This window comes from Dipteris shenzhenensis, chromosome 21 (genome assembly GCF_047967505.1).
Source record: "Dipteris shenzhenensis isolate YYH24624 ecotype China chromosome 21, Dip_SZ_1.0, whole genome shotgun sequence".
NCBI lineage: Eukaryota > Viridiplantae > Streptophyta > Polypodiopsida > Gleicheniales > Dipteridaceae > Dipteris > Dipteris shenzhenensis.
The window spans coordinates 36930394-36948193 of NC_141616.1; the positions used below are offsets into that span (position 1 = coordinate 36930394).

The following is a 17800-nucleotide window of genomic DNA, read 5'->3' on the forward strand; positions in this document are numbered from 1 at the left end:
TGGGGACTTCAACGCCAGGACAAGCATGCGCCAAGCACCACTCTTGGACTTCCGAGACGACTCTATCATGCTACTAGACATGGACCTAGAGAGAGCAAGTATGATCAAGATCTCATCGTACCGGCACGGGCCTGTTACACCATATGGACATGCACTCCTTGATCTGGGCAGGATGCATGATCTCATCATCTACAACGGGCTTGACCTATGGCCCTCCTCAGGTGGTTTTACTTGCTTCCCACATGGGAGGGGCACTAGTGTAGTAGATTACATCATGGGATCCCCAACCTTCACCTCATGTATCACCGACTTCACCGTAGCACCACTCCCTCCAAGAGCTGACCACACATACCTATTCTTCACTATCACCACCTCACGCTTAGCCACACCACACACACCACATATGAAGCACGACACCTACCACGACCTACACTTTGATCATAGCCTCTCCGCTACCTACTCTGGATGCCTAAATAGACTCCTAACCTACATCGATCACATACCACTCATAGAGGACCGTCCTGCCCTGATATATCGCACACTCCACGAGGCTGCCCTCCAAATCTTTCCCCACACCACACAGTCCACTAGACCACCACCTCTTGGTTCTGTACCCTACAACAACTAGTACGATGCGGAGTGCAAGGCTTATCGCTGACAACTCCGACTTGAAACCAGGTGTCACCTCCCGAACACACCAGACACGGTACGCAAGTACTGATGTCTCGTACGTCGGAAGAAGCAGGCATTTTATCGTCGAAATGATGAGGAGCTGCTGAACATTTTGTATAGCAACAAATCTAAGGAATTTTAGCGGAGATTCCTTGAGCGTAGGTCTCCATCACCCCTCACCGACACAAGAATTTGGCACACGTATGCATGCCACCTTTATGATGTCCCACACCAGCCTACTCTAGATCTTACACACACCTCGCCCCACCATTTACACGTTGTTCACCAGAGGGGGAGTCAAGGACGCGACATTGAAACTGCACAATGGCCAAGCTAAGGACCACGAGGAGCTATGCACTGAGTTTACCGCATATGCGATCGACATGTTAGCCCCGATCCTAGCGAAGCTATTCAATGACGCTGTTTGCCTTGGCTTCCCCCACACTTGGACACTCAACACCATCACCCCCATCCACAAGGCAAGGGATCCCATGGACCCGAGTAACTACACGACTATCATGATTGGACATGTGATGTCCAAGATCTATGCAGCAGTATTGGATGCGTCGGTCAGCCTGTCCGCATAGATGAGAGGGCTCATACCAGAGGGTCAGGCCGGTTTCAAGCAAGACCATGGGACTATGGATCACATCCTTATACTCAGGAGTGTCATAGAGGAGGCCAGATCACGAAAGGAGAGGGTATATTGCTGCTTTGTGGATTTCCGCAAAGCCTTTGACACAGTACCTCGAGCTCGACTCATCACACGCCTACAGGCACTAGGATTTGATCAGGAGATCATCTCGGCAGTCATGGCACTTTATCAGAGAATTTCAGGCCGAGTTCGGACAGGCATAGGTTGGACAGATGAGATCTTGAGTACCATAGGGGTCAAACAGGGTTGTCCCTTATCACCAACCCTGTTTGGCCTCTACATCAATGAGCTTGAGACTTTCATGGGGGCTTCCGAAGGGACCAGCTGCTCACTTGCCGGGATCATCATCAGGATTCTTCTTTATGCAGATGACGTGGCACTCTTGTCGTCCACACCCGAGGGGCTCTAGCGACACCTGGATGCATTGCAGGCTTTTGTTTATCCCATGATTTGGAGGTCAACCTTGGCAAGACTAAGGTCATGATCTTTAACACCTCTCAAGCAAACATGCAACGGAAGCAGTTCACTTTCGATGGGTCACCAGTTGAGATCGTATCCTCATACACTTACTAAGGGGTCATCTTCTCCGGCCCCATCTTCACGATGAGACCAGCGATGCATGCCAGACTGCGTAGGGGATACGCCTCACTGGCTCGACTAGAGAGACAATGCTTCCACTCCCACTTCCAGGACCCTCGGACCAAGGCTCTTCTCTTCGACTCCTTGGTCCGACCAGCCGGTATGTATGGTAGCCCTAGTTGGGAACCTGACATGTCAGAGATAGAGTGGACACGGGTGGAGCCCCTACAAATCCTCATGTTCTCACGGATGATCCGGGGAAAACCATCTTTATCACATCATATCATTCAAGCCGAGTTTGGTGCTTCTCCACTCCAGCTAGATGCAGCCTTTCAGACCATCACATATCTACACCGGGTTAGATCATATGGAGACTATACATCAAGGAGATAGAGGTTGCCATGGTTGGCTCTCGATTCCTCCATGAGGTTGGCAGCAGAGGGAGGCGAGCGATGCTGGTATGCACGGACTCACAGATGGTTTGTGAGACTAGGGTTTCATATCGATAGGATACCTCCTTTTCAATACAGTTTAGATGCCCCTCCGGTACTCCCACCCCACCATCCCGATCGGGCCACACACCAACCAGGTCATTCGAGAGGATCTCCTGCAGCTACACACCTTTCGGACCTGGTTGGAGCCGAGGGAGCTTCCAGCGAAGTTGAGTTTCTACAGAGATTACTATCTTCGTATTTCGGAGAAGGGATTCATCACACCATCAGGGTACACTGAGCTTCATATGCCTCACTCACTACGGATCTCCATCGGACAGTTTCGGGTATCATCACACTGCCTTCGCATAGAGAGCGGCAGAGCAGAGGGGATCCCTAGGGAGCATCGCATATGCACACTGTGCAACTGTCAGGAGGTTGAGTTGGAGGAGCATTTTATTTTCAGGTGCCCAGTGTACTACGAGATCCGAGGTCGCTACCATTGTCTCTTCAGAGACGGCTCCGGGCTCCTTTCCAGATTCCTCGCCTACCCTAATCAGAGATGCCTCGCGGCCTTCATTCATGAGGGGGTCCGACACAGAGAGTGCTTACTCAGGCGACGGGCTTGGCCACACCATCAGACACCTCTCAGAGCAGGATCACAGAGTTCTTCCCATCGAGTGACATTGTGATCGTCCAGTCTCTAGCCGCAGACGTGACAGAGACCCCGACCCAACGATTGCAGCACGCACACGAGACATCGAGGGGACACACAGATCACTACGGGGGACCTCTCATCATTGTTTAGACCCGAGACACGTCCCACGAGAGTCACGGTGGCTCTGGTCTTGCGTCGAGCCTCCTCCAAGAGACCGAGACGCACGGCACCCCTTGACGGACGCCAACGTCCCATCACCGGCTATGCACCAGCCAGGGCGACATGACATACGGAGAATTCCGCTCCGCTCCAATCTCTTTTTTTTCTTTTCATTGTCACACCTAGATGTATTTGATTATGTATGATCAGACTTAGGACTCAGCACAGGTGATGATGCTCGTTTAGTAGCTCCACCCTTACTGTGATTTGTATCAGGTTTTCTTTCAGTCTCATAGACCCATCGGTCTTCTGAAGACTCTTATAAATTTTCTTTGTTTCTTTCTTTCTCCTTTGTATCGGTCTCTTCAGGATGCTCATTCCCATGGTGACCTTCCTCTGGCTCAATTAAATGTCTCTTATTACCGCTTCTAGTTCTACGTAGTAGCTTATCTACTTTGGTCAGCTACAAAAGTACACTTTTCTGAATGAAATATCTCTTCTACAAAACAATGTGTCTGTGTCTGTATGTGTGTGTGTGTGTGTCTGTATGCTGGTCATTATGGGCATTTTGCTGGATATGACATATTTTATGCTAGGGAGCATTATTTTTCAAGAGTAGTTTTTCTAGTGAAACATGAGTTTCAGCCAATTGTTGCCCTAAATGATAGCCAAGGGAGATGGCTGATCATACAGTGTCTCATTCAGGGAGAAATTTTTGAATTTGCCTCGGTTTATGCACCTCAATCCTCTCGCAGTAGAGGTTAATTTGGGCTGATATGCAAAGCTACCCCTAGAGACAGCATGCCTTTATTTGTGGGATTTTAGAAATGCTCCTCAGCAGGGTGACAATACTTCTGTTCATACTCATATGTTGGCTTCTAAATGCTATCATTGGTCAAATCTATTAATTCAGCTCAGTCTTGTTGACCTTTAATCCGTTTTTCTCCTGCTCTAAGCTTGGCTGCGTTTTTTGTGCATATCTTTCCCCCCCTTATACTTTCTCGCCTGCTCAATCCTTTCTTTACTTCCACCTATATTTGGGTCTCTACTATCTTTTCAGCTTCCACAAGAGCTAATGGCTAATGTCAAGACTTATTCACATAAGAAGTAGAAGCAGAAGCAGGATTCAGGTCAGGCTCTGACCCGGTGCATGCCTCTCTTGAGGCCCAATTGGTATATGATGTGATGCATGAGGGATTCGAAGATACTCCAAAGGAATGGAAAGACTCTGCTCCCACCATTGGGATAATGGTGGAGTTGATGATATTGTAGATCTGATGCGTGAATATGCCAAGCATGCAGTGATTATTTTCTCTCCAGGCTGTATGCCAGTTGCAACTGACGTGGGTAACTAGTTGACACGCACTTTAGGTGGTTGTTCTGTACGCAAAGTGCATTATGAGCCTAGGGGCCTCTTTGAAGTTATTATGGTGGATGAACAGCATAAGCAGATGCTCTTGGAACATTCTCCTCTTTTTTATGGACAGCAAATGGATCATGTTCTCCCATGGTCGCCCACCAGAGATTATCAAGCTTTGATCAGACATCGCTATCCTGTATGGGTGGAAGTAGTGGATTTCCCTCAATGCCTTTCATCTCTGTTGCCAAAAATTGCAGCTTCTTTGGGCAAGGTGATGTGTCCACCATGGCCCAATGGCAGCTCTAACAAATTTTGTATTTTATGGGACACTGATAACCTCACTCCAGAATCTTATGCTTTTACTGTCAATAACGTTGCCATGGGAAGTGCTTTCTATAAGCTTAAATGGGGTTTATTTGCAGGAGCTTGCTTTAAATGCAAGAAGTTTGGGCACATGTCACAAAATGCCTCCAAAAGCTATGCATCTGCTCAAATGCATCCTAAGGAAGGATAGCTACCTTGGAATATAAAGCATTCAAAGTTTTCACCCCAAAAAAAAAGTGAAAAACAACTCTATTATTTACAGTACCTACATAATAGTCCAAAAAACATAATCAGCCATACATCAGTTTAATAATGAGAGTATTTTGGTTTAGATTTAAACTCTTTGTGATTGCTATACCTTCACAATATACTACCCATTTTCCATCTTTCCTAGCAGCCTTGACCTTGGCTAATTCCGTTGCCTAATCCTTCAATTGAGCTTGTGTGAGTTCCTCAGCTATCCATACCTTTGTCCCTTTCAACTTGTAAGATTGTCAGAGAAGCTTGATCCGTAAAGCTCATGAGTTAAGCGTGATGATAGCATGTCCTTTAGAATGCCGGATATTAGTTTTCTCCATCGTCATCCTCATTGTCAAACATCCATTCAATGTCAGGCATGGCGGCTTTGATGTGTACTAAAGTCTCATTGAAAGAGTCCTCTTTGTACCAGCTTTCAGGGAGCCCCCCTATTCTCATCTATAGTGCATTTTCATGTCTAGCTTCATGTTCCTTGATCTCTTCTTGAACATCAGCTTTACTAGCATTTGTATCTACCTCCATAGTCGCTTCCTTCTTAAGTGTTTGTACTTTGGTGTGAACTAAGTCTTTAACTGTAGAGATTAGTTGAGGGGTAGGGGGAGAAACCTTACACGTAACTCTCTAACTTGTTGCTGTAAATACAAAATATGTTCATGGTGCCCAATGATGGGTCGGTTCAAGCCTCCTTGGAGGTAAAAATGCGCATAGGGGAAGGGTATTTTGGCTCAACTGTTAACATCTCGGATCCTGCTGGTTGAGGTTGTTGGGGTCGAAGGGGATTTCAAAGAGAGGCTTGGCTTCGAGGAAAGGTTTGGCCATTCCATGCTGGCCATCTCTATAGCTACCCCCTGACTTGAACTAGCACCCTACTTGGGCTGGGGGTTCAGCCCAACTAGGGGTTAGAAAAGGAAAGAAACTACCCTGAGCCTTGGAGCTAATGTGCCCTTCAAGAAAACTGAAAACTGAAAAAAAAGCTTGAATATTGGAAGTTGGCAACATGTACGTATTGTTCAATCGATTCGGGTGGCTTATATTCAGTTTGACTTGCCTCTAATAATGTTCAGCAAAGAAAAACTTTCCTCTATTATGTCCACCGTTCTGGAAACTTTTTGGTGTTCAGAACATGACAAGAAGAGTTTGAGATTACTCTCGCTACAGCATCTCTGTTCGCCAAAAATGCACGGGGGGCTGAATATCCTTAACATTCAAGTGCATATTCTTGCCCACAAGGGAAAAATGATGCTGCAGTTCTTGCAGGGGTCTCAGCCTTGGGTTGCTATGACACACCATTTGCTTTTACAGCTCACCACTCCTATTTTTGGATATTGGCAGCCTACACAATGGGATTTCATTTTTGGGTTGTGTTGATGGCAAGATCAAAGGTTGTCCTTTGGTCTCTCATATGTTACTGGATTGGAAGCATGTCCTCTCTCATTTGAATGGCATGGTCGGCCTTTGCAAGGAAACTCTCTCAGATCATAGAGCATACATTGGTCAAAGGCTTTTGCCCCTCCATTGGGAGTACAGGAGCCTAGACGCTCATACTTCCTTAGCTTGAAGGGGATCCACTCAGCTGTAGATGTCATTCGTGATTATGGGATTCCCCTTTCTTTTCCTTTGGCTGCTGCAAAATTTGGTCTTGGTATGCATTACAGATTCATGTGGCAAACTATTACTGGAATGCTTCAGCCTTTTCAGCCCATTCCACCTTTAGAGCTTGAGGACTGTCTTCAGGACTGGTCACTTTCTTCTCCACCGTCATCTTGTCGCCTTTTGAGGCTGTCACGTATTACTGTCTCTTCTTTATATAAAGTGCTTTTGCCTCTACCATGGGTTTCTCACAAGGCGAATCAACTTTGGCGAATAATTGCACTGCCAAGTGGTGGCGGAAGATTGAGACAGATTTGGAATTCAAAAATAACAGGTCTTCTTGTGGCGACTTTGTTGGAAGTTCTTCCATCTGAGCAACTTTTGGCACACAGGAATATTGATCCGGCTGTTTGTTGCAGATCTTTGGCTCCATGGGAGTCTGTGCCTCATCTCCTTTGGCATTGCTATGAGCTTGCTCTCACACACAATGCACTCCAATACCACCACAGGGATAGCAACGCCTCTCTCTAATGATATGCTGCATTAAAAGTCTAGGTAGATTAGAACGATGTAGAATAATTGAAAATTTTAGTTGCATCAACAGCTACACAGAGATAAACGAGAGAGCAGCATAAGAAAACAAAAAGGAAATGAATGCATGAAGAACAATATAGCTCAAACATCACAGTGCTAAGACTATCCTAAAACTTTGCATTCTACAACCTATTAGTTACCTTAATCAACACTATCACTAATTATGCAGCATGATTTTGATTCCTTGATATCCCTACTTCTGGTCCAACTCTTCATTTGTGCAACTGCCCTGACAGTTTTGATTGTGGACGAATATCTTACTCACATCAACTATCAAAAGTTATTTTGGTTCTACACTATTCCATTCTTATGAGTTTCAAAATCATAGTATCTGAAATTAGCGCTTCTATTATTTAGTATATTCAGACCCTCAAGGAGATTTCTGTTTACTTAATTTTCATAGTCATCAAGATTCTCCAATGAGGAAATTGATTTCCTAGTCCCATTGATTGAAGAATTAGTGCACAATGATAGTGAGGGACAGCAAAAGGAGTAAAAGTTTCATGCGTACAGTTAGCATATGTTTCTACATCAATTACTTGATCGTATTAACAATTTTCACACAGCACTGATCCACCTCAAACATAAACTCGGAGTGTTCATGTGCGCACCTCTTGCCTTGGCATACCTGCATAGTGCATCAACAAAGATTGAAAATTCTGAGAGTGCCATGCATGAGCAATATTTATCAGTAGAAAAACTACAACAAGATGGCATAGAGATTAAAAAGAAAGAGGTTAGAAGGAGACAGCATAGCATAGGGTTCAGCATAAGCATAAGTTTTGTGGAAACACTCACAATGTGTAACTTTGTTAATGTAATCAATAAAGTACAAAAGAAGAAAGATGTAAAGTAACTTATTTAAACTTGGATATTGATTCAGATTTTGGACATCCAATGAATAAATAAAGTCCCAAAGACTCTGGAAACCTTCAACATATCCTCTTTATGTTGCAGCACTTTAACTAAAGCAGCTCAATGGAAATATGCTAATGAGGAGACCTCCTTCCTTACTCTCCACATGATGCAATATAGTATTCCTTAAGGATCAAAATATAGGTTGTGGGAGTAAAATACTTGTATTTGAAACAAAAATTACTAATGTAGGAAAACCATTTCCAAAAGTCAAGGCATCATTGTTGCATCACTTCATTCTTCAAGATTCATTAGCAATGACATTTGAGGTTATCATAAATGTTGCAAAATGGTGAGTTTTTCCTATGAAGATCTCGATATCTCTGCTAAATAGAAGATTTTGGCAAGAAATGACCAGTTCCACCTAGACTAACCTTGACTACATGTTCCTTGTCCAGCTTAAACTAAATACCGAGCGGCTGAAGCCAAACTGTAGACCATTCTACAAACAGCCATAGGGTCGTATTCAAGAGCCATGATTTTTGTATCAATGATGAAATTAACTATTGGAACAGCCTACCTTCCTATAATAGAAAATCCTTTTGGAGAGCTCTTCATGAAGTCCAAGAGAATTTTTTCTAGGAAAAAGTCTTCTATTGAGTATGAAAAAGCCCGAAGAGCAGTGTGCTCAAGGCAAGAATACACCATGCATAGCATGCAAAAAAATTGGGTAGATTCAAGACCTGCTCAGCAAACAAGTCTGAAAAAGATCCAGCATTGAGGATGAAAGTGCCACCTCAAACCTGTAGTAAAATCAGAGAAGAAAGGATAGCCTCTCCACTCAGAATTATTAATATATTCTAGGCAGTGGCCAATGTAATGTAATAAGCGAGTTAGGGGCACTTTTCCCTTTTAGAGGTTTTTCCCCCTACTAACCACAGTCTAATCTCTAACTACGGTTAGTGATTAGATAGGGTTTTGTCACTTAGACAAAACCCTTATCTCTTTCCTTGTAATTACACTTCATTCACTTCAGTTCAGTTGACATTTGGGAGTGAACTACGTTCAGCTCACTCTCCATCTTGCTCACTCTTGTTCTCTCACATTTTCTCACATTTGGTATCAGAGCACTTCCTTCCTAGACCTGCTCACTGCTCCCAGCCTCTTGCTTCCAGCTCCCGCATTTTTGCTCCATCGCCAAGCTTCAGCTCCCGGACGTCCGTACAGCTCCATCTTGTCTATACAGTCCATACAGTCCGTACAATTCTACTGATTCCATACCGTGCCTATCTCCGTCTATACACCTGCGCATTTTGTCCGTACGACTGTACAGATTTCCGTATTGCGCATCAATTTCGTCCTTACAGTTCCGTACGGCCGTCCGTACATTTTTGTACTGCGCGTCAATTTCATCCGTACAATTACGTACAGCCGTCCGTACTTTTGCATCAGTTTCGTTCGTACAATTTTGTACTTGCAGACTTTTACATGCTGAAGGTATTCGGTGTCTGTCATTTGCAGGCAGAGTTCATTTGCAGGCTCAGTTGTGCATCAGCCATTGTTTGGCTTTGCTTTTGGGAGAGCATTTGAAGCTGCATCAGACATTGCAGTAGATCTCCAAGTTTTGGAAAACTTTTGGGGCTTTTGCAATTGCACTGCAATCTAGCAATGAAATTTGGGGCTTTTGAAGGCAGAGTACAATTTGTGCAACATTTGGGGCTTTCAGATCATTTGCCCTCTTCTGTATGCAATTTCCCGCAAGAAATTAGGGCTTTTGCATTTGGGTTACAATTTTGCAGGTAAAAGAGCATTTTGGAAGTTTTCAAGCAGTTCTGGACTCAGTACAAGTCAATTTGCATACTTTTGCCACTTTTTGCAGATTCTATTTGCAGATTTCTCGGTATTCAACAAAGCATTGAAGTGCATTTTGAGCTTTTGATAGGCTGTGACAGTATTTGTCACTGTGGGCAGATTTTCTTTGCAGATTTTACTTGTGCATTTTACATCCCAGGAAGGGATTTTACTTGGTCAGTTTGCTGTGTTTTTTGAGATTATCTGGTGAAAATGGCTCAAAACAACCCCAATGAGGTGTTTGGAGTTCTCACACAGGAGGATAAGTTGCATGGCACCAACTAGTCCTTGTGGAGTTTCATGGTTTGCAATATCTTCGTTGGCAAACATCTTTGGGATTATGTCAATGGAGATGAAGCAAGACCAAATACACGGCTACACCTGTCACTCCTACAGCTAGAGGCAGGGGTAGAGGTGCCAATGCAGCACAAGTAGTTGGAACAGCCGCTCCAAGAGCTCCCACGGACTCTAGAGATGCACAAGCTCTTTCAGTTATTTCTCTCTCTGTCAAGAGGTTCATTATACCTCACATTCGGTCATGCAAGACATCTATGGCAGCTTGGGAGATACTAGAGAGTATGTTTGCAGCAAGAAATGATGCCAAAGTTTCCTTTCTTAAGCGAGAGCTTTACCATACGCATATGAATGAAGGAGATTCCATGAATTCTCACCTCACAAAGCTTCAGGATTTGAGGGAGCAATAGCTGAATATTGATGAAGTTATTCCGTATTCAAAGATGATTACCACCACTTTGAATTCTCTTCCTGAGTTCTATCTTGGTTTCCACACCTCGCTGAATTTGTCATTGAGGGGGGGCAGCAATCCTCTCTCTTTTCACGAGTTGGTAGGAATTCTGTTGCAGGAAGAGCAGACACGAAGAAATATAGCAACATGGGCTGGCGAGCATGCCATGCTTTCTAAGTTTAAACCCAAGGGAAAAGGGCAGCAAAAGCAACATGCCAATCAGCCCGCACACCAGCATAAAGCTGATTCAGGACAGCCCTCTTATAAGGCTAAGGGTGATGCGATAAGCCTAGAAAGAAGGGCATTTGTCACTACTGCAAGAAGCCAGGTCATTATATTGGTGAATGCAAGAAGCGCATAGCCAAAGAGAAGAAAAGGGACTCAGGTATGGCTGTGTCAGATGCATCAGCTCCACATTCTCATGATGGGGAAGATGTTGCAGCCAATTTTGTGGAAGAGCACTATGCCTTTTTGTCTTGCACTTCAGATTTTTCAGTGGGTAGTTCAGATGCTACAAGCACTAATGATGATGACCCATATGCTTTTTTGACTTGCAGCTATGATCCTTCAAAGGATGCATGCTCTCTCAGTGTCAATGAGACACTGAATACTTGGTATTTTGATAGCGATGCTTCAAAGCACATCAATTCCAAGAAGAGTCTGTTTGTATCTCTGCATCCTCCACCCACCAAAAAGAAGCTAACTTGTGCAAATAATTCTTCTTATTCAATGTGTGGAGTGGGAGACATTATTCTAACATCCACTAATGGCACAGATTTCAGAATTTCAGATGTTCTCTATGTGCCAGGCATAAAGAAGAATTTGCTTTCAGTGTCCTCACTCAATAGAGGAGGATTTCAGGTTGTTTTTTATGATGACAAGTGCGCAGTCAGAGACAAAGAGAATGACTATGCTTTGATGTTGTCTGGCACTTTATATCACGGTCTTTTTCAGCTTGATCTATATGAAAAAGGACCGATCTTGCATTATCAGTGAGCACTCCCATTCCTACGATGCAGAATGCGGAGTTATGGCATGCCAGGTATGGGCACATGAGCTATGGCAGCTTAATGACACTTCAGAGGCATGATATGGTTGATGCATTGCCTCCTTTAGAGTCGCCTCCTCCTCATGCATGTGAAGGTTGCATCCTTCAAGATGCATAGACTTCCCTTCAAGAAGGATGGTGCAGTGAAAGCTACACGGAAATTACAGCTTATTCACAGTGATGTCTGCTGTCCCATGAGGACACCTACTTTTGGGGGTTATCTCTATTTTATTACATTCATAGATGACTTCACCAACTACACTTGGGTCTATGGTCTCAAGGCAAAATCAAAAGTGTTTATGCATGTCAAACACTTTGTGGCTATGGTTGAGAATGAGACAAGACTCAAGGTGCAGACACTTCGCACAGATCGAGGGGGACAGTATATGTCTCATGAATTTGAGGCATTTTTGAAGGAGAAAGGCATCACGCATCAGCTTACAGTGAGGCTTACACCTCAACAGAATGGCAAAGCTGAGCGGAAGAATCGCACTGCCATGGAGATGGATAGATGCATGCTTACAAGTAAGAAGTTGCCTCACAGGTTTTGGCTTGAGGACCTCATGTGTGCCAACTATATTTTGAATCACGCTCCTACAAAGGCTTTGAAGACAATCACTCCCTATGAGCCATGGCATGGGATAAAGCCTTCAATGGACCATTTCAGAGTTTTGGTTGTGTTGCATATGCCCACGTGCCTATGGAGTTTAGACACAAGTTGTCAGATAAGGCACCTAAATGCATTTTTGTGGGATATAGTTCACAAATCAAAGGCTATCGTCTCTACAATCGTGTTACACACAAGATTTTTGTTAGTAGAGATGTTATATTCTCTGAAAATTGAGCACATACACATGCTGAATTTCAGATTCCAGCTTCTTCAGATGATGTGTTTGAGGGAATGCTTCCTATAGCATTTGGTTCCCCTCTTGAAACTCACAATTTACAGCAACCTCCTCGAGATCCACATGCCCCGATTCAGCCACCAGCTGATTTTGTACCACCTCAGGGCGAGTCCCAAACATTTTTTTCGACGGATTGCAAATGGAGGAGCTACTCGGTGAGCTCCCCCCTGCTGCCCGCGGCGGCCTATAGGCTGCCCGTGGCTCCTGTTTGCTCCGCCCGCTGCCCCCTCCTCCTCGTCGCCCCTCCTCCCTGCCTCGCCCTCGCTCCGCCTCACCCCTCCTCCCTCTCCGCTCTGCCCTGCCCTCCCCGCTCCACCTCCGCCCCTTGCCCTCCCTTCTCCCGCCACGCGCTGCCTCCCGCCCTGCCTTCTCCCCCGCTCCACCCCTCCTTCCGTCTCCTTGCCTCCCACTCCCCTTCCTTGCCGCCCCGCACATCCTCCCACCCTTCTACCCTCCCGCCAGTGCACCCCCTCGCCACTCCGCCTCCCCCCTCCTTCTTCTCCTCTTCTCCTGCCTCTCCCGCCCTCCTTCCTCCTTCCCCTCTCCCTCCTTCCTCTCCTCCCCTCTACTTTCTCTGCCACCCTCTCCTTCTCTCTCCTCCGCCTTTCCGCCTCACCTGATCTCGTCGTTCTTTCTTTGCCTTTTCCATTTGCCTCCCTGCAGCGGGAGCATTCGTGTTTGTTACGGAGAAAGAAAATCTTGGTGGTGACCTTTGGTCTAGCCAGAGGGGCTCTATGGCAGCACCCTCGACTCCCACAGCCGTCAAGGTTCTTCTTCCCCCATCTGACAAGCAACAGGTACAGCAGGCAGTTCAATCCCTCCAGGACAAGGCGCTTGTGGGCAGAACTGTGGGCCTCACGCCTACATGAAGACAAGTGCGAGAGTGGATCCAGGCGAGCTTGACATTAGAGGGCGACCACATCCAGGAGGTCACCATCTATGGACGAGGCGTTTTCCTCATTTAGCTGAGCTCCCCTGACACCGCCTCGACACTTGTGGAGCAAAGCCCCATACTCCTTGGCCCGCACCTTGTCTACCTCTTTCCTTGGTATCATGGGTTCACAGTGGAGGACATGGATACGACACACCATGTTCCACGATTTTCGGTTACACTCCATTTCCCAAGGCTCCCCAAGGAGTATCAAGCAATCCTCCCTTCCATTGGCTGGGCATTTGGCACAGTGCTTGAGTCCCCGCTAGAGACGACTGCCTCCGTTCTAGCAAATGATGGAATCCCCAGAATCAGACTGGTGGTGGAGAGGCCGGAGTCCCTCCCAGAGTTAATCCTTCTCGAGACCCTGGAAGGGGGCACACTTCGCCAGAGGGTAGAGCTCCGGGTTACCACGCTAGTGTCTTCCAACAAAAGGATAACCTCGCCAGAGATTGCCCCCGTGGCCTCCCTCGTGCACCTCCTTCCCCTCCTCCACAGAGTAGGTAGAGTCAGTAGTCAGCGCCCTCTCATGCGTAAGCAGTAGGAGTCTCAGACCCCATGGGTTACCCCCTCGGAAGGGAACTGGACACAAGTTAAAAAGAAAAAGAAAACAAGCAAGCAAGCCCGCAAACGCCGCAAGACAAAGGGCCAACCGCAGGGAGACGGACAGGGTTGACCGAAAGGCCTCGAAAGAGGAACAGCAGGAGCCTCCCCAAATAGCGGGGGCCTCTGACCATCCAGCCGATCCTCCAGCTTCGAAAGTCTAGCCTCCGCACTCATCCTTGCAGCAGCAGCAGAGAGCCCCAGCAGCTCTAGATGCGGCGATGGCGGAAGCCGCAGTCGCTAGCCCGACGAGGGCCGTGGAGGAGCCGATCCAGAGCCCCAGCAAGCCTGATCGGCAGGGGGGGCCTGAGGTCACCCTTTTCCCTCCTCCTCCCCCTCCCCCCTCCCCCCCCTGACCCCTCCCCCTCCACGGTTCCCTCCGCCCCCTCCCCCTCCCCCTCCCTCAGTCCCCCCTCCGATGGTCACTCTCACCAACCGCCCCCCGCATCTCGACCTCTCCCTCTCCCGCCGCTCCCCTCTTCACTTCAGTAGCAGCTTCTTTCGCTTCGACACTCCTACCATCAAGCAAGGGAACGATGACGCCTCCTTCTACTTCCTCATCGCAGCAGCAAGTCCGCTCAGAGAGGGATCCTGAGGGACCAGGCTCGTCCTCTCGGCCAGTAGCTCCCAACCTCCAACCTAGGCGTCCCTTACCGCGGGACTTCTGGAGGTTAGGACCCTGGAACTATCTAGAGATTCCGGACTCATACCCTCTACCATTGGAGATCGCGCTCATGGTCCTTCAGTCCCGAAAGAAGGGTTTGATCAGTGCAGTGGGATCTCAGACACACCCCGTTTCGAGATTTCCGGTTGCCTCCACAAGGTTGGAGAAGTGGTCCCCGGAGGTGTTTGATGCTATTTTGGGTAATCAACTTATGCTCATGATGGACGAGTGGATGCGACCATAGAGACTAGATCTTTGGTACGCCCATGACGCGGAGGTGAACTTTCAATTAAGCTTCACGCGCAAGAAGGAGCCGGTGTGTGGTTTAGCGACGAGAGTTATCAAATTGCCAATGGAGGCAAAGGTGGAGCAGGCACACTTCTGGCCCCTCTAGACGTGTGCGGAGTTATTTGGGATGGAAGCCTCCTTCTTGATGAAGTGGGCACGGAAGATCGGTATTGAGCCGACATCCACCCTAGTACGGCGCCGCACAGACGCTTACTACTCGCCCTCCAAACCCCCGGCAAAATCACACAAGTCAGTCTTTCTAGGACAGGCACCCACCCACAGGGGAGCCTTATTCTCGACTCCCCCGTCCTCATGAGCTGGACCATAATGAGTTGGAACGTACACGGGCTCCACCACCGTGTTCGTAGCCAGCCGCAGTACCTATTGCTCCGGCAAGAGTTCCAGAGGGCAGTGGTAGGGCGTGCAGTGGACATCCTTATGATTCAAGAGCACATGTTTTCAGTAGCAAACATCAGACGACGGCATCACCTTCTTCCAGGGAGAGGTCCACAGGAGTGGTCTCCCGCACTAGGATGGAGCGGAGGGGTCTGCATCTAAATCTCACAGACCTTGGCTCCAAAGGTCTACAATCAGGGCGAGCTCATTCTATGGGCAATTTGGATGGGAGTTAGGATGGAAGAGTCCAGGATTGGAATCCTCAACCTGTATCCCCCAGCGTGTAGACAGCATCACCCAACCTTTTGGAGGAGGCTGTCAGAGTGTCTTCCGGATGTTGACTCCTGGATTGTTGGAGGGGACTTCAACAACCTAGAGTTTGGGGAAGACAAGCAAGGCGGCGCCTCGTCCTCTGAGATGCCAGCAGAGCGTAGTACCTGGGAGCAGTTCATTTTCATGATCAGTGGCAGAGACCCATGGAGAGAGCCAGAGTTCAGCAGGACTCCTAGCAGCCTTCTCTTCTCCTTTGGTCAGAGGAGACACGATGGATTGCTCATGTTGGGGACCGGGCATCACACAGAGGTGGCGGTATCTAGTTTCTGGTAGGTACCACGATGTCCGACCACTCTCCAGTGGTACTTCACTTGGATCAGCCCCGCCGAGATCTCTCCCAAAAGGGGGTCCGCATTCTAGAAGACCTTTTGCAGGACGAGGAGATTCAGCAGGTTATGGCAGAGATCTAGGAGCACTCAGAGATGGCACCGACGAGTGAGGGCTGGGATGCGTGGGTTGCCGATGCGATTTAGAGGAGCAATGTCGAGCTGCAGGCTCACGCCCTCATGCAGAGGACCCTTCAGGAGCGCGAGCGGGCTTTGAGGAGAGACCTTGCCTCCATCGAGAGGCTCAGGGAGCAGGACCCAGAGTCTCAGTGGCTTAGTGATAGACTGGAGAGCACTCGTCTCGAGCTTCAGGACACGGAGCTGCGGTGGGCTGAGTTCTCCTACCATTCCTCCCAGGTCTAATGGGTACAGCAGGGGGACAGGATGACGAAGTAGTTCTTTCAGACCACTAGGCCCTGATCATCGACCAGCACACAGCTACAGCGTCTCCGGGACTCGCAGGGCATCATACACACTGACCCGCAGGAGATTCTTGACATGACCACTGGTTTTTATAGCCAGCTCTTTCAGACAGAGAGGATGACCCTAGCCGGTCTTGTGGCCCGAGAGCTAGTTTGGAATCACGTTCTGACAGTAGTCTCGCGTTACTTTATGATGGCTTGACTCCGGCCTTCTTCCGGAACTTCTGGGAGATTATCTCCACCCCTTTCCATTTAGCTTGCTAGGAGATTTTCGAGACAGGCCTTCTCCCTCATTCCTTGCGCAGGGGGTGGATTTGTTTGATCCCAAAAGGGGGAGATAGGTCAGATATATGACAGTGGAGGCCGATCACTCTGCTTGATACTGCATACAAGATCCTCACCAAGGTCTTGAGTTTGCGCTTAAGGCCTCATCTTACCGACATCATCCATGACACACAGACTAGGTTTGTCCAAGAGCGCAGCATCCTGAACAACATCTTCACGTTCTAGGAGGCAGTGGATTGCTCTAGGGAGGAGTCACACCCATTGGCCATCCTTCTCTTGGACTTTGAGAAGGCCTATGACAAGGTGGAGTGGTCTTTCCTCGAGGGCACTACAAGGAGATTAGGTTTCTCAAACCGATGGGTTAGAGGAGTTTCAGCACTATACGCAAGGAGCAATAGTCAGATGATTATCAGAGGACACACTAGCGAGGCCTTTCCTCTCTCTCGCTCAGTCCGCCAGGGCTGCCCACTAGCTCCTTTCTCTTCTTGTTTGTAGCGGAGGCTCTGGGCTACTATTTGAGATCACAGGTGGCGGGTCTCACAGGGTTGAGGCTCCCAATCAGGCAAGAGGAGGAGCTCCTTGACTCGAAGTTTGCAGATGACACGGACTTGTATGTTGAGGGCACCACAGCAAGTCTAGAGAGAGTCAGAGGCGCCTTGGCTATCTATTGTGAGGCCTCGGGGGCATGGATAAACTAGACGAAATCCATAGGCTTCTTCACGGGCTTTCAGGAGACACAGGAGATCCGTGAGTGGGGGAGTGACTTTGGTTTCAAATGGATACCGCGAGGCCAGACAGCGAGATACCTCGGATGCCAGGTGGGTAACCATGGTTAAGTGTTGTAATGGTTTGGCCATGAGGGACTGGC

At 47.7% G+C, this 17800-nt stretch overlaps 1 protein-coding gene across 2 annotated transcripts in view; it reads right to left on the bottom strand.

Moving 5' to 3' along the window:
* Positions 1-17800, bottom strand: part of LOC147888807 (beta-hexosaminidase 1-like) — a 231326-nt gene that overhangs the window by 145964 nt on the left and 67562 nt on the right. For both annotated transcript variants that reach the window (XM_087392236.1, XM_087392235.1), the window contains exon 7: positions 7892-7908. In XM_087392236.1, coding sequence (XP_087248362.1) covers positions 7892-7908 — 17 coding nt within the window. The remainder of the gene's footprint in view (positions 1-7891; positions 7909-17800) is intronic.